We start from the raw sequence: 25,438 nt of genomic DNA, 5'->3' as shown, positions 1-25,438 counted from the left end.
CAGAATGTAGAAAAGCAGTATCAACACACAGGAAGTAGCCAACGAATGTAGAGAGTTTGGTGCATTTCAACAACATGTGGATTATATTTGACACAAAGTAACAACAAAACAGTAATCATAAGACAAATAGCAACTGCTTTTAAATTTCAGAGGTTCTTAGTTGTCAGGTATCTGGCAAGGAACTGGAATTTGTTAAATAAAAGGACTAAAAACTACACTACGCTAGGGAAGTGTAGCTGTGAGAACAGAGAGTAGTAAATGAAGCAGGACAGACACATATTTTCACGCTCTCTACCAATTTATGATTTTCCTATTACAGAAGCACATTTAGTATACAATTTGGTAGTACCATAGAAAATGCCACTTGAAGACTTAGTAACAATCTCTCAGCTCACACTGAACAAACATTCTGGAAAATTATCAGAGGAGACAAGTAGACCTTTGTTAAGGGTTCTACAAGAATACCTTCGTAGAGTGTATTTGCTAGGCATTTATGGTATCACTCAGACGAAACTGAACTCAGCAGATACTCTGAGGCTTTTTTTTGTTTTCAGAAAAGTATATTTTGATCAACACTTTGGAACTGCAGAAGAGGCTACAAGGAAAACATTTACTATGCATTAATGATTCATTTCTTAGGGTAAGTTGGGAGGGTTTAAAGTTTTATTTTTTTAAAAAATGCAACTTTCAGAAATCACTGAATACTCACATGGGATTGTAAAAAAGGATGCCCATCCTAACTCAGTAAAGGTGAAGTGGTTGTAAGTGTTAGCACCTCTGCAAACTCATTTTTCTAAAGGCTTTAGGGTTACAAGTGAACATACAAATAAATGCACAACGTAGCTACTACTCAGTGCGACACCTCAACATATACAAAGCTTCTACCCCTATAAGCTTTATACCATGATGATAAAATAAAGCCCTTCTATGTCCTACAACATTTGGGTGGGTGAAATGCAAAAATTCCTAGCATGAAAGGAGCCCCTGCTGTGCAAGCACACTGCAGCACTGAAGCTTGCTGCCAGTGATTTTCATGGCTAATCCCCCTACTTGTGTCTGTCATCTACCACCATTTTCTCTCTACATTCCACCCTCATTCATCCACTCACCACTACCTCTGTGAGGCCTGAGACTTTGACCCCCTGCCACCACTGTATATATCCTCTTCATTCCCTTTCACACACTTGCCCTCTTTATCCTTCCTCCATCCCTTTATTCCCATACCAGTCATCTTTCATAAATCAGTTTGATAAACCAATTTCCTGCCTCATTTACCACAGGTCCTCCACATAAAAATCACTCTACTAAAGGCCAATTAAAGTGACAGTTTTTTCTATTACGGCATGAAATTCAAACAGACTTTGGCTGAGTATAACTGAGCTTTCATAACTTTAGTTTAACTTCTTTGAGCTGTCCAGGCCATGTTTGGCTGGTTGTTTTCTGGGGGTGGGTTTTTGTTCTACACACACCACCCTCCCCTGTAAGCCTAACTTTTTCAGGAACACAAATATTAATTTTGCTTCCCCAAAACAGACAGCTCAGGACAAAAATCTGCTATTAGGCTGCCACAAGTAAGGTAAGTAAAACACAAGGCTGTCTTTAGAAGTTTTCCTTCTCCTACAAAAAACAAGGAAGAAAGCAGATGATGATTAGCAGTTTTCAGGGAAACTGTCAATAGGTTTCAGCTGACAAAACAATCCAGAGCAGGAAAGTGGGAAAAGAGTTCCCAATGGTCTAGCTTACCAAAGTGATATATTTAAGTTTGTTACAGGAAGCTTTCATCATTTCCATCTCCTCAGAGGCTATTTAGTACAAACATCACACAACTATACCCTGACAAACGCAGCAGGGACAATCTGCTGAACCTGAATGCTATATTCCCACCAAACTTACAAAGAAAAAAACCTCACACTTCCAATTTAACTTCTCTTTCCCAATCTTTTCAAAGTACAAAAGCTTAATCCAAATGAAAGCTATACTGCCCACACAATTTCCCTTGCAAGGAGATATGAGAGATACTTAGTCATGACATGGGCAGTACAGAAAGCAGCTCTCATCAGAGCACTATCTGAATAATAGGGGCTTTTTGAATACCTGTGTGTTCTGTAATGATAATGTAATATGTAATGATAATTATAAATATTAGCAAACCTGGATAGTTTCAGACTTCACTTTTGTTGCTTGTATTAAAAAAAAGAAAAATGAAGGAAAAAGCATCCACCACATCAGGAGCACTGGCACTCTCTGTAGTTATAAATGCCAGCTGCACAACAGAAAAACCCAACCAATACAGAGAACACCAGGCTCTTCCTAACACTGAAATTCTCTTGCTCCTCTTTCCTGTCCCACACCAGCATCAGAATTCCTGTACAAACCCACCTCCACAACAAGTCATCAGCAGTGTGTAACTGATCCCAATACAATGGTCCAAGACTCTTCCTGTCTCCCGAGGGGCTACTCCCAATGAATGAGAACAGGTTGTGCAGGTTTAAAAATGTTTGCTTCCCCCATTTATGGCTAGTTGACTGGATGCTTTCTGAAGCATGCAAACATTTGCAGAGAAGTCAAGTATATGATCATTATAAGCTAGTATAAAATACAATGGAACGTTATCCACACTTTTCATGTTACTAGCCAGTAGCATTTTGAAAATGCCAATCTTCCCCCCAGAAGGAAATAAAGATACTAAATGTATTTTCCCAGTTTATGTTATACCTACAGATTTCATGCCTCCCACGAATCCCTTTCTATGGGTGCATCCTCTTACTTTTCACTGAGGGAAGCAGAGGTGCAGAAAGACACTAGAAAAGCAACACCCTTCTGACATATGCTGTATCAAAACACCCCACCACTATTTATTATGAAGGCTCAAAACTTTTTAATAGTCTTATTTTTCTCCACGGCTTTCACAATGCAATTGGATCCTATTCCACTTCTCACTCTTTCCCTATCCAAGTCAGCCTATTTATTTGCCCATAACCTAAACAGGTACATGCCTAGTTGAAGAAAGCAAAACATCTTTCTTAGATTAGGTAAAACTGTCACTTAGACTACTTCACAGAATCTCCACACTTGCAGTCCTCTACGGGTAGAAAATCTACCAGTAGATTTTCTGTTTACTATTACACTTGCAAGCCATTTATATGCCACCTCAGTCATCCTTGCGCACTGATCATGAAATTAACTGTATAATTCGTAAGTAAAAACCTTGTGTTTTGTAGCTCACAGGTTAAAGCACTGGCTTGGTAAAGCAGGGGTTGTGAGTTATTCTTTAGGTTGGACCAGATGATCTTCAAAAGACCCTTCCAACCTAAACCATTCTATGTTTCTGTGTTTCACACTCTTGAGACATACGCAGACTTTGCTCCAGACTGCTAAGGGAAAAGGCAAAAACTACCACTCCTTCTCATGCAAGCAATGGGTCTAAAAAAATCATATGAAGTGACACTCATATATATCTCAACTGCATGTTTACTCCACACCCTGGAGCTGGCTGCAGATGTGTTGGATTCCGTGCTAGCATGTAGCATTTTGTTTCAGAAATTTATGTGTTTTCTAACTAGGCTTTCTAGAAATGCTGAAGCTATGGACTACTGTGTTAAAGTTTGTCAAAATGAACAGGTAAGAAAATTAGCCCATTATATCCTTCAATAAAATCTTAATTACTTTGAGTGGCAAGCCCAACAAAATGGGTCACTCATTTTAGTATAATTACATAGCTTCTTACAGGTAATTTTGTACAAAATTAAAGATCCAGAAGTTTGGAACTTAATTTTTAAGTGTTACTACAAACAACATGCAATCACTAAGCCATCATTTTTGCATAAGTTACTTAAAAATATGAATATATAATTTAAAACTTTACAATTATGTCACAGTGATACTCATCTTTCTTTGCCTTAAAATCTACGAACCATGAACTCTTTCACATTAAGCTAGATATGCTAGTCACATCCGGAAGGTTTTAAGACCATCAAAAAAGTATAAAGGCTTACAGATTATGTAAAAAATCCCAAACCTAAGTATTTAATATGGAGAATCTCAGTGTGCTATAGGATAGCTTAGGAGCTCAATCATCCAAATGACTTACACGAACAAATAGTTCCTGATCCAACAAACTTTCATATTAAGTTACATGTGAACAAAGGTGGCAAGCAACAATAAAGAGGAAGAACAGTAACAAACCAGGATTACAACAACAGTGAGTTCCAAGTGTATGCACGCCTTGATTTAGCAACTTTAGATGCATAAATCAAAAGCTTATTACAGATCATAATAATTTATAAATTGAAGAACATCCCACCCACATGGCTTTCTCACGTTTTACAATCTTTGTTTTAATTAAGCTTGTGACATCATATCGACCACTTACAAATAACGCAGCTGCTTAGGAAGCAGAAGGCTCAAACCATCCCCATCTCCAGCCAAAGATCAGGTGAGTCTACTTCCATATTTGTGTATTTATGTTAACGTTACCTTCTACAGAGAAGAGGAGCTTTGAAAACTATCTTCTCATGGAAAATACAGCCTCACCTTCCTTTATGGGTCAGTGCTTGTGAATGTTTAGTGTGACATCAAGAAAAGTGCATCCTAGCACATAACAAAGGAAAGTGCATGTGTGGGGAGGGAAAGAATACAGAGTTGCCACTCTTTAAAAAGTCAGAAAGAAAATGTGCATGTTAAAAATGAAGAAGCACCTTGACATAATTCAAAAAAAGCCCAAAGCTGCTTTTTTTTTAAATGGCTGTATTAATTCAAACTTGAACTGCAGGAAAGGAATGAATTTTAAAACATATAAAATTTAGCTTCAAAGTGTGCATTTGGAAATTGAGTCATTTGCCTACATGACTAAACATTTTTAGAGAATGTTGCTAGTATTCGAAAAAAATCAGTTCCTTTGTACTCCTGCCAAGATGCAAGTTGAACCTTCTGCTCTTTCCTTCCTTCCTTACAAACAGTAACTATCCTAGTAGTTCAGGTGCTCAATGCTCAAGAAGGCACAAGATGTTACAGAATTTAAAGAGAGTGAAGGACTTAAAGAATATATACACTAGGAATATTTTTATGAATGCTCCATACACAAAGTTATACTAGCAAAGGAGCATTTTTGACAGAATGACAGCAACAGCCTTAACAAGCAAACCAAGCTAAACTAAAAGAGGAGTTGCTGGTATTGCTGCACTATTATTCTCAACTTAGTGCCCCTCCATTGACGCACAGATACTAATTATGTACACACCACATCCCATGGTGAATTAACTTATCTGAAAGCGCTTTAAACCTGCCATGGTTATAGGCCAGATCCAACTTCTCTTTGGATGACTGGCATATACATCAATCCCGTTCTCTGCCTTATCATTCTCCCTCCAGCACCTGTGACTCTTTCCCAGCTCCCACAAACAGATCCAGCTTCCAGACTGGACATCCAAATTATCTTCCAAATAAAGAGGGGTAAGAGAAGCAAGGGAAATCATAACTGCATGAGTGTTGGGTGCAAGGGGAACAATGAAACAAGAGACACCGCTGGAGGAATCTGTGCTAGGTACCCAACATATGCTACCACTGAGTGCAACCTGGTAGAAAAAAAAACAAAAACACACTGCAATGTGGAAAGCCAAGAAGAGAACATCAGCAGCTGAGGGTGCTCAGTCTGGGGAGTGGCCAGTGTGTGGCAGGAGGATAAGCAGACATTTGCTGGAGGCTGCATGTGGAGGAAGTACTCTATTACACGGGGAAGAAAGATGTTCACTTATTACCAATTTCAAGGCCCTTATGAGAAGTGGTAACTTGTCAAGCCACAGTAATTTAATTATGTTTCCTCACATGTCTGTAATCTGGAACTACATTACAAACTGTGCTGGTAACACCTATGTCAGTCAAGGATTAAACTTCTGCAGGGACACCTCTGTTGATAAGGGCAGTGAATAAGCTTTCTACTATCAATAGTAACACACACATAAAGTACATGTAATTTAGAACTTCTCATCCTCTTTTTTTTCTATATCTTAAGGAAAACACTATACCTTTTTGTCTTTGTTTTCCATATAAAACTAGACAGTTCTTAACAACTAGTAGCAGAATACAATTTTGAGACTGGCTAATTTGCTTGTAGGGAGCTCCAGAACTGGGGATCACTCTTAATTTGCAAAGCTTCCTAACAGAAGCAATACAACACCTTTATAAAAAGTTTAACAAATAAAACCTGCAAGCAGATGACATCTCCCTTACTTTTTTTTTATACAGGTCTCTATTATTTAAAAAGAATACCCCTAAAGCATTGCTGTGATCAACAAAATACGCTGTTCTCCTCACAGTGGTAAGACAGTTAATATTGTTTTTTAAATGATCAGCAGTGAAATGTACAGTCTAATGTGTTTAAATAATTGTTGGCAGAAACAGAATTTTCTGATGTTCAATATATAGAAGGAAGGTGGATTACAGGATTTTTGGAATAGAAAATACATACACTACACCATCTGGCTCCATAGCCTCAGTTTTCTCTACCAATGTACAAAACTAGTAAAGTACACTATCATGCCGCACACCTAAAACATTCAAACCTCATCATCTTTCCCAACAAAAGACAGCATCTACAGTGCAGATACCCATCAATTTAAAAAAATTTAAGTTACATATCTACACCATGAAGAACCAAGTTCAGCATTTGTAAAGAATAAACCAGCACAAATAAATTTAATGAGAAAAATATGTAGCATAAGAACCACTTCACCTGTTCAACAGTCAATAAATTGACAATACTAAATGAGCCTAGCCTGCCACCAAGCCAAAGGACCTCACTTATTTCTACTACTACTGTCGGTTCAAATGTAATTAAGAATCCTCTGGGAACTATAGAAAAATACAGTCATTCTTTATCACAAGTTGCCTAACTTCTTTAGTTGAATCTAACATAAAAGGGGATGTACTAGTGGGTAGTTACTGTATCTTGGCTGAAACGCTAGTGGAATAATTATCATTTGCCTAATCTGTCAAAACCATTTAAACTGAAACTGAGAGAAGTCACGTGGTAGTGTTACAGGTGGGTAGTTCAAAGGTAACTGAAAACTGGTTTCCAAATTCAAATTTTACTGTGGTTTCACCTTAACATTCAGACTTCCAAACACTTAAATTTATCAATGAAGCTGAAAACATGCCATAGGCTGTAATGTTGGCAACAAAAGAATGGGACTGAGGCAGTCAGAAATGGTACAGAATAATACTTCCTTTTATGGCTCACGTAAGATTATGAAAGAATCAGATTATTCATTATTTAAAGAATTCACAGTCTACAATAATAAGCATAAGAATTGCAATTCAAACAAGAATACAGAAGTTAAAACACAAGTTTGGATCTATCATGCTGAATGAAAAAGTAATCACTTCATACAAACCAAGACAAAAATAGTTCTGAAAAAATAGGAGCAGTAAAACATACTTACTTGGTGTGAAAGCAAATCTGTGCTTACATAATTCACAGTATTCTTTTCTGCTGTGTTTAAGCCACTGAACTAAGCTGCAATAAAAAGTGTTGATATTAATACACACTATTACACCTCTCCGCCTTATCCCTCCATTAAGGAAAACACACCAATTCTCTGTTTTCAAGTATAAATCAGGATATTGGTACTATTAAGCAGGACTTAAATTAGCGTGTTTATTAAGTCCATTTAGGCCATCAGTTCCAAAAAGTGGAAAAGGTAAGCTGACTATGAGTAATAGCGACTCTTCAATTACATCACATTATTGATAAAGTACATTCTCTGAGCACATCATCGAAAAGGCTAATAACTCAAAACATATATCCTGACATGGACACCCACTAGCGTCCTTATAAATATTTCAAGATATGACCCATATAGGCACACACCTAAGATTTAGAACTGTTGTACTGGTGAAAGAATGGCTATTAAAATACCATCAAAAGGAGTGTGTGCTATAGACTAGAATTAAAGTTCTCACTTTAGCACTTCCCTGATCATGCACCTCGAAATGACCAAAAAGTACTAGGGTAATTTTATTTCGTGCTATAAGATTACATGACCTTTTTATTCACAACTATAAGTGGGAAGAAAAAGCCCCACCATACTAATTTTTCTGCTTAGTTTTCATAAAGCAGACATATGAGCAGAACCGTACCCCTAAACACAATTATCAGTACTTCCTTTCCATATATAATTACTAAATTCTTTGTGAACTGTAATGAACCACCATGTAAAAAAACCAAAACAAAACATAAAAAGCCTTAACACATTTCTGCTGAAAATTGGATTTTCTTACGAGTTAATCTGAAGATTTAGGAATTATTGTTTTTAGAAACATGTCAATGTGTTTTATTAAGAAAAAAATTTTAAACCCCACAAACACAAAACTCACCATTCCTGATGAATGAATTTAATACTGCCAGTACACACACATGGATGATAGAGGGGTTTCTCAGGAGTTCCTTCAGACCGACAGACTCTGCATATATCTGCCGACAAGAACATAAAGCTTAAACACTACTGCTTAAAGAACTGAAATTTACACGACAAACTCTACAATTAAATTCTAGAAACTTTGCCATGTACCAAAATGAAGCAAGAATAAATTTAAAGGGTATGAAAGACAGATTTCATCTGATGCAAGAAATGAAGACTGAGAGATTACGAGAAAAAGCAACAAGAACATTATCATCTGCCTGATCATGTTACAAAACATCCAAAACATGTCTTGTTATATCTTGAAGACTTAAACAGAGTCAAACTACAAGCAGAGGTGCTCTTTGCCTAAAAAAGTTATCACTAAAACAACATAAAGATTGCTAAGGATAATCTTCCCCAAAGAGGAGACTTTGAAATGGAAAAATTCCATTTGACTTTTTAACAAGTCAAATGGAGGCTGAGCAGAAGAGATTTACTAATGTCTAACAAGGACTTAAACACACCATTTGCTACTCTTGAACCTAACGTGGATGTACCTTGGTGCTCTTCATGAAAGGGAAAAGAACACATCGTAATAAACAGAAGCAGGTATTTGGTGAGTTTGCTACCCAAGTTGAATAAGGCTATCCATTTAGCAGTCTACAGTCCAGACACAAAAGGGAAGACATTTTCTGTTTCTTGTTTCATAATTTCAATGTCAGTAATATTTCAGTAGCTCCTGTACCTCCTTTATTCTCTATTTTGACATTTTTTCACAGCTAAAGATTGCAAGATGTTTTGTGGACAAAGTGAGTGTAAACTTCTCCCTCTAAAGAACAGATGTCTATTTTATCACCATTTGGTTATCCAGAGCATTTAAACACACAACCAAATATAAATAAAGATCAAGTATTTTATATGCTTATTGACAGATGCGTGGTATCTTTCCTTTACTCCTCCTTTAATACCATTGGACTTATTCCTGTTATTAAGGAAATGAACATAAAACGTCCATTTTTGTAGAAGATTTAAGATTACAATTTTCTCTTTTGTTAATTATTTCTCTATCAATGACCACTCAGCAAACCTGCAAGAGTGCAACAGATACACATCACAGATTTTGTTAGAAAAATACCAACTTAAAAGTACTGATGTACAAATAACGAAAACAGTCAATTTCAAGTCTGAATTACCCATCTTCATTCTTGGTTGACATCTCCAAAAGTTAATGTATTTCTACAAAAAGTTCCAAAAGGTACCAACATTAAAATAAGAACATTCTTCCACAAAGAAGTCAAAATATGACCATATCCCCAGTTCGCACAGATTAAAACAGTTTCTATACTAAAGCATAAGAAATCAAGCGACCCAAAAGAAAAAAAATAATTTTGTAAATATAAGAGAGATCGGAATTCATACATGCAGACTAAAAACCTAGAACTAACAAAAACATGTATTCAATACCACATCAATGATGCTACAAAGAGACATGAAGAGTATTTCCGTCACAGCCGTATCGAGCAACAACATACTGCTGCAAGCGTGAAGGGCCCCTGGTTTCCCTGCTGACAAGAAGGACCAGAACCGGTGCTTCACATAACAAATGATTCCTTTAACATCACAAGTATTTCCAGATGGCTGCACAGGGCAGGTAGCTGCAACTGACAGGCAGGACCTGCCCACCAGCTGTGGCATGCCCACCTTCCTCCAGCATGCCTTCAAACAGAGCTATTTCACTGCAGTAAGCTGGCAACTTTGTACGCTGCATCAGCCTCGTAAAGGGTCAGGCAAGCACTAGAGCCAGCACAAGAGACAGGATGTGAAACTGCTGCTTTAAGAATACTCCCTGGCACCAAAGAAAGCAAGTTAAAAGCATAGGGTTCTCTGAAGGATGCTCGAGATAGCTCTCTGAACCCACTCATTAATGGTCCGTTGACTTTCACAGCAGACCCATCACTTTTTCTCAAGACCGTTGGAGAAAAAACATAATTTGCCTTACTGAAAGCAAATGAATTCTTTATTTGGAAAAGGACTTCCTTGGTTAGCTTAGTGCTAGAAGTTAAACCTAAATTTTGGTTTGTTTTGTTTTTTTCCAAAGGCTATGAGAAGTTCTAGATATTCCCACTCGTTTTCTAAATCCAAATAAATGTATTATGAGTGCAATAGTCTGGACTGTTAAGCAGCTGACAGCTTCAAATCCATAAACACCACTGAGGTTCATCACGTAAAGCTATGCACCTTATGACCTACTGCCATGTTCAGAGGCAATTCCACCGTGTACAGACGTTCTTTTTCTACTTGCACGCATACTTTTCATCCTGTTCTTCATGCATGTGTTTTGGAAAGAATGACCTTGGGTAACACAGCTCTTCTTTGTTCCCCCAGAGAATGATTCTCTGCCTATCACCTCTCTAACTGAATGTTCACCACTGTAATATCCAAAAGTGAAGATTAAGTTATTTAGCAACAAACTGATGTCACTACAAACAAAAGTACCTCTCATCTGCAAAACCTGGTATCTGATGCTTTCAGGTGCTACAGAGAAGCAACTCTCACATTCAGTCCCAGGGGAAGAAGCTGCCACTTAGGCCTGACCCTTCTTGGCCTCAGCTGCCTCTGCCACCCCAGCTCTCACCATCCAGTTAAGGTTTCTAGCTCCACAATTCAATTCAGTCAAGCACAAAACCCATCATAAACACAATGGCCGTAACCTCATTAATGGGCTATCAATAGTTAGGAAAGTCCATTTGGCACTTTATGGCAGAAGTTTAGGCACCCAATAATATTGCAGCACGGATTTCCTCTTCTTTAAGGCACTAATGCAGTCTTTTCTGCTACTCGTGTTTAAAGCTTTCTAACCTTGGGAAGTCTCTTCAGTGTTCTGGCAAGTGTCGTGAAATTCTAACAGCAGGAACTGAAGTCTGAAACTGTAGAAGTTGTAACATTCTAGTGGTATTTATGGAAAGTGAGTATACAGACTAGTTACTTTCATCCTACTACTCAGAGCTTTTGACGGTAACATTGATAAGACTACAACATAATATCTAAGGCTACACCTGTATGTGTTTGTGTGCATGTATACATATATATATGCACTAATATACATATATATGTATGAAACCCCTAGAAAAGTCCAAATTCCAAGTGTAGAGTTTAACATAAAGGCTTACTTAAAGCAGACAATGCCTTAAGATGCAACTAAGATCCCCCTCTTCCTGGTCTCTCTTCATCTACTTAAGCCCTGTAAAAGCAGGTACTATCAAAGACTGCCACTGTTAACAGCCCATAACTAGCAACTGTGCTGTTTGAATTAAATCCACCAGAGTGGTGCGAACTCAGCTGGTCATTTCCAAGTATCCACTTCACAGCCAGCAATAACCCAGGTTTTCTGAGCAACCAAAGGCCAAGCGATGAAAGTTTCACTTTGTTAACTTCAACAGTGGAGGCATGACAGAGCTGTAGCAAGCAGTTTTAAAAGCTGTTAGATTTTAAAAACACTACGATTTTGATAAACCATCTGTGTTCAGAAGCACTAAAGATGTCTACAGCACAACCCAAGGGACATTTCCACAAAGGTGCTGCATTATTTCATCCAATGTTTTGTGTTTTTCCAGCTTTTCTTCTTTTTAATCCTCTCGAGCTGGAAAATCAAGTGCCACTAGATAAAAAGCTATGTTCATAATGATGCCAAAGTAACAAAGCCAAGACACAACATGCTTTCCTTGAAACTGTCTTGCTGCTGCAATATATTTTGTAGTTATTGCTTAAGATGACAAACAAAGCTCAAATACTGCAAGAAGCATAGGCACAACACACATCCTTTATTTATTTTGGTTTACGCTACCATATGAAGTCCTGTTTATGAAAGTTCTGCGTTATCAGCTTGAACTACAGGGTGCCCCAACGCTACCTGAGCACAGCAAAAGTGCTGACAAAACATACACGTTTTTCTCAAGTAAAGCAGTACTCTTAAGAACAGAAACTACCCATTACAAAAAACACGACTACGATCTGACAACTTCATTTTTAAAATAAGGCAAGTTACTCTGTATTAGTCTCTTGTAGAAGAGACAAACGCATCAGCTTCTGCATCGTTTTACTATTTCGATTTTTTAAGTGCATTTTCCAGCACATGTAACGAAGTTAACCTTGCTAAAGCTGCTATTACTACTCAGCTGAAAGTGAAAATTTAGAACTGGCCAAGTTAGAGGACGGGGTACGACAGCATCTGCCGGTTAGGAGAGGACCGGGGGCGGGGAGGATCCCGCACGCCTCAGGGCGGCCCCCCCCTCACTGCCCCCTGCGCTGCCCCGGGGCGAGCACCCGGCTCCCGCCCGCCGCGCCGGGGTCTCCGTTTGGGACACCCCTCCCCGACTCGCCCCCCGCCCCTCCCCCCCCAGCAACGGCCCCCCGCGAAAAGCAGGCGGCCGGCGGGCCCCAGGCCGCGCGAGGGCAGCGCCACCGGTAACGGCCAGCCCCGCGCCGGGCTGTGACCACGGCACCTGTCCCCCCGCAGGGCCCGGCTCCCAGCGGCCGCCGTTATGTAAGGCGCACCCGCGTGCGCAGGCCAGCGCGGGCGCGGGCGGGGGGGGGTGGAGAAGGGGGGGGGGGCGGCCCGGGCACCTGCAGCCCCGGTACGCGAAGGCCCCTCCCGGAGTAAACAGCCCGCGGCCAGCCCAGAGGGTACCGGGCCCCGCGAGGCCCGCCCCCGCCCCTCGGGGCTGGGCAGGCGGGGCCGCCGCCGGGCCGGGGCGCGGAGGGAGCGCAGTACCTTCCTCGGCGGTCTCCATCTTGCCTGGCTGACGCAGCGCCGGCCGAGCCAGTGGTGTGACCGCGGGGGGCGGGGCCGCCAAGCCGAGCGGGCGCCCTAGAGACCGTGCCACCGAGGCGGCGAGGCTAGAGCGCCGCTCCCGCTGCCGGCGCCGCCTGGCGGGGGGCGGTGGGGCCGGGTGACACGCGCCGCGCCCGGGGCCGGCAAAAGCGCGCAAGTCGGGCAAAAATACAGATAAAACCAGTTCTAAATTCTGCTCCAAACCTAAGAGAAACTCCGCGTTCATACGCGAAGTCGGCCAAGCTTTCGGGAGGGCCGGCGCTCAGGGGCCGGGAATGGGAAGGCCGGGGATTCCCTGTGGCCCTTCCCCCGGGGGGAAGCTGTCCACTCTCCTCCAAATCCCACCTCTCCTTCCTGGGCCTGACATTTCCAACAGGAGTAATAAACTCTTCAGTAGAACACAAACATCTCTTTTAACTTAATCACTGCTGTGTTCAGGTCTCGCTGGCCTAAGTGGCTGAGGCAGTGCATGTTACAACTCCGTACTCTGCTGGCTACGCAGGGAGTTACCAGGTGTTCTTAGATGCGTTGACAAGAATCTTATTAAGGAAGAAAACAGAAGTTCATTGTATTAAGGGCAAACAGAAATTCTGTATTGATGAAATGCATGTGTGTATTATGCTAGTTTTCCTTTCTACCACCCATCTTAACCCCTCTGGTTGATCAATGAGTCGTAGCAACTTTCAGCTCCCTTTACCATATGACCCTTCCGGTCCACCCAGTCATTAAGTCCTTTGCATTAAGGCCCCGTCATCGTGTTGTCACCAAAAACTGGGAACAAAACTGCTTAACACTGGGTGTGTTAAAGAGCAGGCATTACTTTATTCGGCACCGGGTGTATGGGGGATCTTTCCTCTTAACATGCACACATACTGGAGTTCATTTTTGAGATTTATACATGAAAGTTAACACATCACACCTATCTAATACATAATCATTGACCTGACTAAGTACCCCCTTCTTCCATTGGTCCGTACCTTCTTTGCTTAAATTTAAAGCTACAGTATGATTTTAATTCACTGCACATGTTCAAGAGGAATGAGGTGGGGGATGTCCTTTCATCCCTCAGTTAAGTCAGTGGTTAGGACCTCCCACTACTGGAATTACTTTCCCCCCAGTTACTGTGACTCTCTCTGGTTTCATTGTTTCATGGTTGTGGTGCCCCTTGATCTTTCTTGCAGGAGGATGTTTCTTTCTGTCACGGGTCCTTGAAGTTTCTCAGCTCATGAACCTTGAATTCCTTTCACAAGCTGGCTCATTGCGTCATTTGTACTTCTCAGGATGTGGGTTTAGGTTAATAATGGCTCAAGCTGCAAGTTTAACCCTTTAGTAATTTACAACAGTGTCAGCAGCTGAGTGGAGGGTAATTCAAGTCTGGACTTAAATCGCAGAGGTGGTGCATGCCCAAGTTACAATTTTATAACTATCTTCCCTGAAATTTAACCACATTAGTACCTTCAAGATTACCTTCTTCAAGCACCAGAGCTGCTGGTAGGATATATGATACTGGCTTGTGTAAGCAAAAAAAAAAAAAAAAGAAGAAAATCAGGAAAATGTGAAGGCTTGGTGTGTCTCTCCAGTAGCTGTATAATTACAGTAAAGTGCTGCAATAAAACATTTGTGGGCAACGCTGTCATATTCAGCTCTTCTGTGACCTTCCTCTCAGAAAGGCAAGGTGAAAAAACTCCCACTTAAAACTTAAAAAAAAAAAAAAAGAATTTATTTTAAAAGTAAGCTCATTTTCATCTTGACAAATCATCCTGGCATATTAAAAAAGTACCAGTGTAGTGTTGAGGATATAAGAAATGCCAGTGTATTCAGTTTGTCTGAACAAGAAAAACCCAATGAAAAAAACAGATGAAAATACTAAGAAATGGGGCACTTCAATTTCCAAGTACATTCATAATTACCACTCTTTATTCCTCAAACATGTAGCCACTGTTGTTACTCTGTTATGATAAATATAAACTAAATGCTGTATAAAAGTCTCTAAATTATCATTCACATTAAAAAGGCCATGGCAGTGTTAATGTGTATAATTCTCCAATTTCAGTCTTTCGTGGTAGGCTTTTTAAAATTAAATGAAAACTTTTGAAGTGAGTTGCTGTATGTTGCCAGGAACTAATTTCATTCCTATCTCTGCCAATCTATTCAGCCATTTAAATTACCTAGCAACCATTATATGTATGCAATCTTCTCAGCATTTAGAGAGAATTAATCCCCAAATTTTGTTCTTACTCAGTGTTTTGGGTGGGCTACACAATAGCTTACAGGTAAACATGAGTTGAAGACAGGCCATTATATAATTTAAACAGAAAAGGAAAAAACCTGAATATTTTATTATAAGTTAAATTAAATTAAATCTCTCTTTTTCAACTTTCTTGGTGTTTTTCATGAACATATTATTAATCTTTGTCTATTTAGCAATATGTTAGGTGTTCTTTGCCTGAGAAATACCCACAGCTTAAGTAATTTTTAATTTTTGGTACAGAGGAGGATGTTAGAATGTTATTAGCTTCTGACTATCACTGAGATCAAGAATTAGTGCCAACAGGCACGGAACAAACATACTGGAAAAAATATCTCTGCTCCAAGTAAGTTATTATGTGGATAACAGAGGAAATATGGGCATTTTGCAGGTGGAAACTGAAGGCAGTAATAGCTGTAACCCCAAATCATGGAAGGTTATGACAAAAGGAAGGGCATATTTAGAGTGGATGGGAGGAGTGGAAAAAAGACAAGATTCTTTTGAGCATGGTTTTATTTCGGTAAAGCATTTTGGTTTTGTAAGATTTAAATGCTTAGAAAATACATTGTCTTTTCTCCAAAAGTTCTCTTAAGAGAATGCAAAATAAATATTGCAGAATCGAAACTATCCAGCATTTGTACTATAAAATTTCCATCTTTCCCTGCTTCATAAAAATAATAAAAATGATTCCCTTACATTTTTAGAGTTGTTTTGAAAGTTCGGAGCATTGAAGAAGCCAAACGGCAAAACCTAAGGCTTTTCTGTTTTTCTTTAGCTGAACACTTCAAATCACATTTATTTTCTTAACCAGTTTGGTTTTTTTCGGTGCTGTCCTAGTTTTTTTCCTCAGCTGTCTGCCTGACTCTCTCCACAAAAATGGTTCAGTTGTTATGAACAGCAAGTTTCAGAAATGTGGAAAACAAAATGGATTATCTTAAGGGAAACCAAATGGATGTTAGTTTATCTTAAAAAATCAGGCAGTATTTGGGACGAACATGTATTTGGTTCCTAAACAACTGATGCACCACCGCTAGGGAGGTCTGGAGTTTCCATAGCAGGAGAAAAACTGTTTAGAGCAAGCACTCTGGTGTTCAGCACGAAGTATGGCCTACAGAAAATAAGCCTGGAAAAATCAGAAAGCACAAAGGTCTGAGGATGACAAATACACAGGGCAAAAGCCATTGCCACCATGGATCTTCCCTGTGCACTGCAGGGCCTTTAGAGGACGCGCTTCCTGGTGACTGGCCCTTTTGGCATGCCATCTTGTAAACCTGGCCCTAACCAGCAGGTAGCTGCTGTGCCAGCGGATTTCTGGCACAGAGATGGAAAGAAGTAGTCTCAAATGTACTGCGTGTGCACTAATGTTTACTGCTGCACCAGGAGGATGGCCCAGGCTTTTGGACTGATGGTAGATACTGACTCTGAAGCCTCGGGATTGACCGATGTGTTTCCTTTCAGCTGGTGTTTGCCTCTTACCAAATCTAGGTTATGATTAGTAGCTACCTGAGGAATCAAGCTTCCTGAATGAAAATGTGACTTGTGATTCATGTTTTGCACACCTGCTGTATGCCATAAAACACGAAGCATTATGGCATCGAACATACATTTAGGGATGAACATAATGGCTCAGCACCATCAGACACTGCCATGATATAGGCTCCAGATCTGCTCATTTTAGAAAATATGTCTGAGGAGATGCTTGGCTATGCACCAGGTTTTGTTTTATGGATTATTAATGTTTCAATCAAGAAAAAAACTATGCCTGCTACCATTGTCAGACAGAGGTGAGGTTTTGCTAGAGTGCAAAAAAACCTAGCCTGAAATGATATACAGGAGAAATCACTGTTGAAGAGGCTTGATTGAGAAGAAAATCAAGGGTGTTTATCTATGTCTAGATTTCAAGAAGCTAAGTAATACTTGGATGATTGACACACATCTATTTCCACGCATTAAAGAGATATTTGCAAAAGTTCATGACTCTTTTCAAGGTCTGCAGAATGTACATCACCAAATTACATTGCTTAAACTCAGCAGGGATCTTTTGACATGTACTAGTTACAGTGGATTTTCTGTTTAAATACATAGGCCCTATCAACTTGGTTGGGATCCCGCTGTCATGCTGAAAGCAGAGCCAATGGCTGTTATTAGCCTACCTGGGATTCATTGCTCTGTGGATGTTGTTGCTCGGTGAAGGACTCCTGGGCTGAAAAAAACCAACAAAACAAAAACTAAAACCAAACCCAAAAAACACAAAACAAAAACCCAAACCACCACCACCACCACCACCATATGAACCAACAAAAAAAAAGGGCTGTATTTGCTTCCTAATTACTGTAGTATCATTTGAGGCACACGGTTCTTTACCTAAAACACTTTCATCAACTTCAAGTGAACTTCTAGATAGTTAGATATTTGTGTCATTAGATTAGAATGATTTTTTTTTTTTTTTGCATACTTCTCCTTTTTCTCCTTGGTAATAGAGGGTGTGGTGCGAAACATGTTAGCATTGCCAAGTAACTGCTTGTAAGTCCTTCTGAGGATGTGTTGGTTCTCATGTCTTTAAAAATCTGTGGAAATATCCTTACAGATGACAGCAGTTAGGAATTATCCTCAGTATTTATCAGGAACAATCTTATTTCACCAGAAAACTTTTTCTTGACCTTTCACATGTTATCAGAGGTTATGACTGCCAACCAAATTAAATTGAACTCCTCAAGGCATGGTTCAGTTCTACTTCATTTAAAACTGAGCATTGCCAAAAAGAGAACATGTCTATTGTGGAGAATGATCCAAATAGGCACTCCAGGTACTTTCTATAATGACAACTATGTTATTGCCTCTGATTCTCCTGCACTGACTAGGGGGGGAGTACAGGAATGCTTAGATTTCTAATGAATTGTCATTGCTTTTTCTCAAATATTTGCAGCAACAGGAAAAAGGATGGGAGTTGTCTTGGCCAGAGAGAAGTGAGCTATGGTCTAAAGGTTAGAGTTATTGCAGGTTAATCAGGGTCAATGACCTCCATTTTGTGAAGTTGTCTGATTTCTGTAGTAACTTTTACTTCATTGTAGCTTGCACACTGAGAACTGGGCATAAATCCCACCTTTTGCTTGTTTCCCGATGGCAATGATGCATTTCCTGTGTGTACTGCCTCTACTGTATGGTCAGGGAATAAACTGAAGAAACCACTTGATGCTTTTGATGTCTAAAGAGGAGAACAAAATACTTGGCTCAGTGAAGTAGATTTTCAGTTGGGTGACTGACATGGAATTTCAAACACATTTACTACTCAAAACCTATATTTTTGGGCCCTTTGTGGATCAGTTAAACATTTTGTTTTACTCTTTTTTTAATGCAATCCTCATGTCAGATGGGCCTCTGCCAGGGCCTCAGCCTGCTAAAGGGCCTCAGGTGCTAAAGAAAGAGTCATCTCACAAAGATGATGATGCACACAGAAATGGCAGTACATGGTATTTCTTTCTCATGGCCTTGTCCTCAGAGGGTCTGAAGAGTGTCTGAGCAGCTTAGCTCAGCATCCCTATTCAGCTCCTGAGAACAAGCCTGACTGCAATCTGTCCTTTTCAAAGGAGGACATCTGGAAAAGTCCCTAATTTAGAAGTAAGCATCTTAGCTTATCCCTGCTTTAGCAGGAAGAGTCTTCTGAGAGCCTGTATTTCCTGATTCATTATCAACTGAGCACTGAGAACACAAATTACTGTCAAAAACCTGTACCAAATTTTATAGGCAGGACTTTCATATTCAGGGTAGCAAATGGGGTTCTCCTTCTCTTTAGCTTTTCCCTGAATCCTCAAGTTTAATTTTTTGACTCTCTTCTTTCAGTGATCTTCTACCAGGAAGGAAAGCAGGGGCCTTCAAATGATTAATAGCCTCCTGAGGAGATGTACTATCTCTACTTTCCTTACACAGTCCTGGTCCTCCTGAGCCCATTCCTGATCCCGCTTGTATGGAAGGGCAGGGGAGGATTTATACAGCAAAGGGCAAGGAGCTCTCCAGGAGGCCTGAACCTCGTGGTTGCTTCAAGGAAAGCAAAGGCTCATGGACAACTCTCTTCCTCCCTCCATCTTGCTCCCGATGGGGGTAAGCTGAAGCTGGGCAAATGGTGTTTCTCCTTCTGTACTAGGGTCCTGCCATGCAGGATTGTGGGAACAGCAGCCAGGAGCTGTACAGATGCAAAGCATGGTGGAAACGATTATGGTGAATAGCATGGCCAAAATAAGCATGTACAGGTGACTGAGAGAAGAAGGACTAGGAGAGAGACTAGAAGTCAAGAACTGGTAATAGAGGGTGGTCCTTGAAAACGGGCAAAAAGCAAGTGTCACAGCCACCCTCAAGGCAAAGAAGGAGAATCCAGGGAACTACAGGTGAAGCAGCCTCGTCTCAATCCATAGGAAGATTATGGAACGCACAGTGAAAGAGCCTTATGGCAGCTGTGTCCTGGAGACCGTGAGCAGGAGCGTGGACAGATCCAGAGAGGTGGCAGAGCCTCATGGGTGCCACAAGAGGGCATCCCTGCTCCAGCCCCAGGAGGTGGTTCAGCGACTGTGAGAAGAGGGTGACAGAGAAGAGTGTCTCTGGGGCCTGCAGTGGGCCAGCCAGGCAGGGACCACAGTGGTATGCACCTGGCTGGGGCCATCTGGCAAGCTGACGGTCCATGAAATGAACAGCTGCAGATGTTGGGAAGCCTATTACCTTGAATGCTGCCACCTGATTAAGCGTATTACCTGAGAGGCCCCTGGGCATTTCCATGTGTCTGAAGCCTTCACCATCTGAAGCAGCATCCTGCACAGCTGCCCTGCACCTTGCTAGCACTGGTGGCAGCTGAATGAATGAGTCATCAGGGGCTGCTGGTCTGCTGTCCTGCCTCAGGCTGCCATATCTTGCTGTATCTTCACTAGAATAACGCCCAGATCACATCCCATGACTGCCAAAACCCCTTCAGCTGGGTCAGTCATTGCCTGTGCGCAGCTGGGTCTGGAGGTGGTTGGGGAGAAAGATCCGAGGGCTTGGTGCTTCCCCCAGGAGTGTCTGGATGATGTATCTGCTGCTGCTGGTCTGTGCCTCCAGTCAGCTGCAGAAAGAGTGATGCTCCTCGAGCCCCAGCAGGGAGCAGTCCCAGCTCCTGCCCAGGGACTGGCCCTTGCTCTCTGTTCAGTACTGATGCACCAAATGGTCTCACGTGAAGAGTGTGGTGAGTGAGCATGGCTGTAAAGGATTGGGTCTGGTCTGGCAGCATGTCAGCACAGCCCTACTGAACAGCATGTGCCTGTGAATTGATGTTTTCTCACCAGCAGCCTTGGTCTTGCTATGACAGGAGGAAGTCCAAGTAGGTCAGGTGAGAGGGGACCCAGACCTGTCTAGTTTGTCTAAGCAATGGGGACCTCTGTAGATGAATTGGAAATCTGTACAGCAAAGAGCGCTTGCACTTGGTTTTCTGCTTCAGATTTTCTTAGTGCGGTCCAAAATTGGCTTTTGAAAATGTACGCTTATGTTAAATATGTTGGTGTATTTATGTTAATATATCTTTCATTATTATATCTGAAATGTTCTCGGACCAGCAGTATGTGGATTTTGGATGTGGGATCAACTGCAGATCAGCTATCATGACCAGAAAAGGTTTGAATTTAGATTGTCACTGAAAGACACATGAGAAGACATTAAAGACCACTTTCTGGTTCTGAAAACCCATATTTATAACACGCAGAGCAACAAAACATTTGCTAAAGGGGAAGTACAGTTCGGTGACTTTTCCATCTATTTTTCCATCACACTCTCCCTACCTGCTATATTGATCTCTGTCAACTTCTCAAAGGTATTTACTAATGTCCTGCACTTTAGTATCACCTATCAGAGCAGAGCATCATCTAGGTTGGAAGAGACCTTTAAGACCATCGAGTCCAACCATAAACCAAGGTTCAACTCTGAAATGCTGCTGCATGTCATGGAAGACTCAGCTTCACTAAAAATGACAACAGAGACACCTTGCATCTATAAAATTCCCTCTCACAGATGAATTGCTCTCATTCAGAAAAGGAAATTGTAACGGACATTGTTATCTGAGCCTTCTCTGCCACAACTTCATTTCAGATCATTAAACAACTTGTTACAGACAAACTGAGTACTCAGTAAGATTCTTTGCATACTCATTTTTTTATTTAATATGGCTGTATTTTAATGAAAGTTGGAAGCTGAAAGATACAAATTTTCACTCTCCTGGATGTCCATCCTAAATCCATTGTACTTTCAAAATTGCTGTATATATTTAGTGTTGTGCTCCATGGGCAAATTGAAGTCCCTCCCGGAGCCCAGGGAATAAAGTGAGTGGGGCCTTGGGAAAGTGGTGTAGACTGGGACATGTACTGGCTTGGCTCTTCTGAGATTTGGTTGAGCTTGGCTTTTTCTTCAGCATCTCAGTCATGTTCTTTTTCTTTTCTTTTTTTTTTTTTTAAATCTGGAGCTGGAAAAAGCCATATATTTCTTGTTTTCAGGAAAAACAAATTCAGAAAAAAATATATTTTTTTCTTCGTAAAATTTGCATTTAAGATAAATGGACAGCCATTTAGTGAAAGAGAATAGAAAGTTATGAGTGTGGTGACAAGGAGCTTATAATTGTTGCCTTTCAGCTGCTGTTGGGAAATCACAGAAAGAGGAGTTCCTCAAAAAGATACCATATCTAAAGAATATGAAGAATTCCTAACAGCCTTTAAAGTCTGCAGATTCTCTGGGAGGTTTCCAGGAGTAAGCAACATGACTGCCAGTAGTTCAATTGCCTGAAAGATGAACATAAACACATCAAAAATTACTCTGAACTGTACCCAGGTGAAATGTGCAGAACCTAGTTTGCACTTAGGGAAACCAGTTGTTTCCCAAATTTCACAACAACTTTTTATCCCATCAAAGCAGAAAACATAAAATAGGCCTTTTAACAAACCTATATTATAAAAGCATCTTGCTTGGTAATGAAGAGCCTTAATTACAAATGCCAAAGCAGGAGTCTGTTGTTTAATTTCTGACTTTCTATGTGCATAATTTATAAGTTCACTGAGGAATGTGCAGTTTCATTGCTTTTCTTCTGACTCATGCCGTGCTTACTGTTTGCTCTCAAGTCACATAATATGTATTTGTCCCTGGGAATTAATTTAGCTCTCAGAGCTTTAAGTTTTAAAATATTGGCATTTATGTCTTTTCTCACAGGAAAGAATTTATCATCATTTGTTGCATAATATACAGAAATGGTTGTGCTCAGCTAAACCATGGATTTTAACTCTAGGGAACTAAAATAAGCAGGCTGTGTTTTTTTTAAGGATAAATACATATAAACAGAAAAAATCCATGTGATAAAAATTCAGTTTTGGTGCCACCTTTGAAGAAATTTCAGGGGAAGAGGTCAGCAGCAGACACCGGTTTCTGCTTAAAACCAGAGAGGGAGTGTTAGAATAGCTAATAGTATACTGGTATCTGACTGGAATGAGAGGAATCAGGCTTCTGGTTCCTGCTAACGTGAAAATATAAGTGGCTGTACAAAGGCAGGATCTCCCAGAGAAGACAGAGGTTAAGAAGTAGGGTATGGTAGTCTCCACACAAATAGCGTGGTGGGGCAGTAGCTTGTACATGGATCTTTGATGCAGCATATATATGTTAAATTTCAAGGCCACACTGAGGGCATATGTCTTGGGTAGAAAGTCCTGGGTCCTTCTTTCAGGACCAGCCTATCCAAGTCTTACTTCCACAGTGTTATTCCTGTCTCCTTTATATCCAAGTTTTATTTTTGTATAGACATTCACACAAATGCTATCCCATTAATGTCAATCTATCGCGCTCTCATGTGAAAAAGTGTGTGATGGTAGAAACACACTATGAATTCCTTCTGTGGAGAAGATGGCTAATTTCCCTTCCCTTCTCACCCGCCCCACCTTAATCCATGTAACAAGCCTGAAGATCACCCACACACTGAAGAACTCATTTATTGTTTGTATCTGGGCTTACAAGAAGGTTTGCATAAGGAGGAAAGGAAACGCGCTGGGGTCTGGCTTGGTAGAAGTAAGCAGTGTTTTCACTCAAAAAATGGATCTCAGCTCTCCAAGCAAACCTACAAGCAAGCCAGGAGATCTGGGGAAGCTAATAAGTTGTGGTGCAGACTCTTGGTCTCTTTGAAGAGAGGCAGGTGAGTGGGGATTTGATTCCAGCTTGCTGGGGAAGGGTTTCAGGTTTGGGTTGGTTTTTCCTCTTGAGCCAGGAGAACAGGCTGTACTGAACAGATGAGCTTGGCCCGAGGTCTGAGCTGCAGCTCAGGACAGGGCTCTGGAAGGGGCCTGTCTTACGGTAGCTGCTGTGTCAAGTACAGACGCCATCATCTCTATAGCTTCCTGTGGGGAAAAAGGGGAAGATCAAAGACCTGGGAGAGGAACCTTGTGAAGGATTGAATAAGGTGGCCCTAAGATTTTTGCCTCACAGCCCATAACCTGTCAGCTCTCTGAGATCTCATTGTGGATCTGTCAGAGAACTGAGGTCCATTTGTTTCAGACCAGAAGGAAGAAATATGCTGGAAATTGTCAGGACTGGAGGTGGTAATATCAGCCCTTAAGAGCAAATCTGATCAGGCCTTGAAGTTTCCTGCTTAAGCTCATGCTTTCTCCTTGCTGAAACCTCCAGTTTGAAACTCACTAGTCCACAAGTTAGCTGTGGATAAGTGATCTTGGGAGTTCACTTTTTGTTGACACAACTGCTTCAGCACACATTGCCCTTGCAAAAGTTTTAACTGTCCAGGTGGGCAGGGGCAGATGTTGGGGCAGGCAGGGGTAGACAACCTCTTCCACAACATGAAGTTTGATGCCACACAGAGCAGATGTTCTTTCTGGCCCGGATAGGGTGGGCGGTGGCCGCAGTCTGGTTGGCCTCCCTGGCCCAAGCGCTCCCTTCCATACATAGTGCATGTTGCCTGTGTGTCTGCCTGTGCCTGCCCTGGGCAGCGCTGGGCAGGAGACACGCGGTGGTCTGGCCCTTTCCCTGCCTGGACCCCTTTTCTCTCTGAGATCCTCTATTGTGTGTTTACACCACTTTATGCTCAATGACTCTTAGAAACTTATTGGACTCTTAGAAACTCTTAGAAACTGGCACAGACTGTGGGGTAGGTATGCTTGCTCCCAGCACAGACTCAACCATTTACAGGATTACGCTGAAATGTAATTTCTTTCCTCTAGGTCAAAGTTCATTATTTCGCTTTAGGAAAAGGGTAAGAGCGGGTGCTTTCTGCAAACGTATTTAATAAAGTACCTTCGTTGCTATGAAGTGATTTATGTGTGGTAATTATCTTGTAATATAATTAGAAGCTCTTATATTTACTTTCCTTAAACTTCCTGCTTTGATGTTGCACTTGGGCATCTGTATTGCTTTGTGGGACACAGTCCAAAGCTGTCTGGATCCCGTCCAAGATTACTAATGCGTAGACATGTTTGTAAAACAGGACTCTTAAAGTCGAGCAAACATGGGAAAAAGATTTTTTGTTCCTGGCACTCTGTTTAAAAATTTGGAGTTTACAACACTGATTTAGTATAGTAATTTTTGCCAGAATTGTTCAATAATCAGTGATAATAGTAAACATTTCCCCTTTTTCCAGTTTGGAAAAAAACCCTAAAAGTTCATCTAGAAGATGTATAACCTGTGGGACATCATATGAAAGTGGAAATTTTGGGGTTGTCTTGGCTTTAAAAAAGATCTCTTGGAAAATCTCAGCCCAATCAAACTGTTGAAGTGCACACTGGGAGTTCACAGAGGAGAAGCCAGGTGTCTACTCTTGAAAGTTGCCTCTTCTGAAAAGTGGGGTAAATTCTACTGGTGCAAGGTGCAGACTGAAATTGTGCTTGTACCTCAGTGCAAACACAGCCTCAAGTACAAGCAAAGAAAATGACCCCCTTCTAGCTGATTAATCCCAGAAAGTTCCTG

At 40.9% G+C, this 25,438-nt stretch overlaps 1 protein-coding gene across 4 annotated transcripts in view; it reads right to left on the bottom strand.

Moving 5' to 3' along the window:
* MARCHF6 (membrane associated ring-CH-type finger 6) overlaps positions 1 to 13,247 on the bottom strand; it is a 55,387-nt gene extending 42,140 nt beyond the window's left edge. For 2 of the 4 annotated variants that reach the window (XM_064443374.1, XM_064443376.1), the window contains exons 1-3: positions 13,171 to 13,247; positions 8,374 to 8,470; positions 7,440 to 7,513 (exon numbers count right to left, since the gene is read on the bottom strand). In XM_064443374.1, coding sequence (XP_064299444.1) covers positions 7,440 to 7,513; positions 8,374 to 8,470; positions 13,171 to 13,189 — 190 coding nt within the window. In that variant the 5' untranslated portion in view covers positions 13,190 to 13,247. Of the gene's footprint in view, positions 1 to 7,439; positions 7,514 to 8,373; positions 8,475 to 13,170 lie in introns of all 4 variants that reach the window. The other 2 variants (XM_064443373.1, XM_064443375.1) reach the window with 1 other exon arrangement.
* Positions 13,248 to 25,438: the final 12,191 nt, after the last annotated feature.

This window comes from Phalacrocorax carbo, chromosome 2 (assembly GCF_963921805.1).
Source record: "Phalacrocorax carbo chromosome 2, bPhaCar2.1, whole genome shotgun sequence".
Classification (NCBI taxonomy): Eukaryota; Metazoa; Chordata; class Aves; order Suliformes; family Phalacrocoracidae; genus Phalacrocorax; species Phalacrocorax carbo.
The sequence above is the reverse complement of the archived record's forward strand: the minus strand, read 5'-3'. Positions and strand labels throughout refer to the sequence as shown.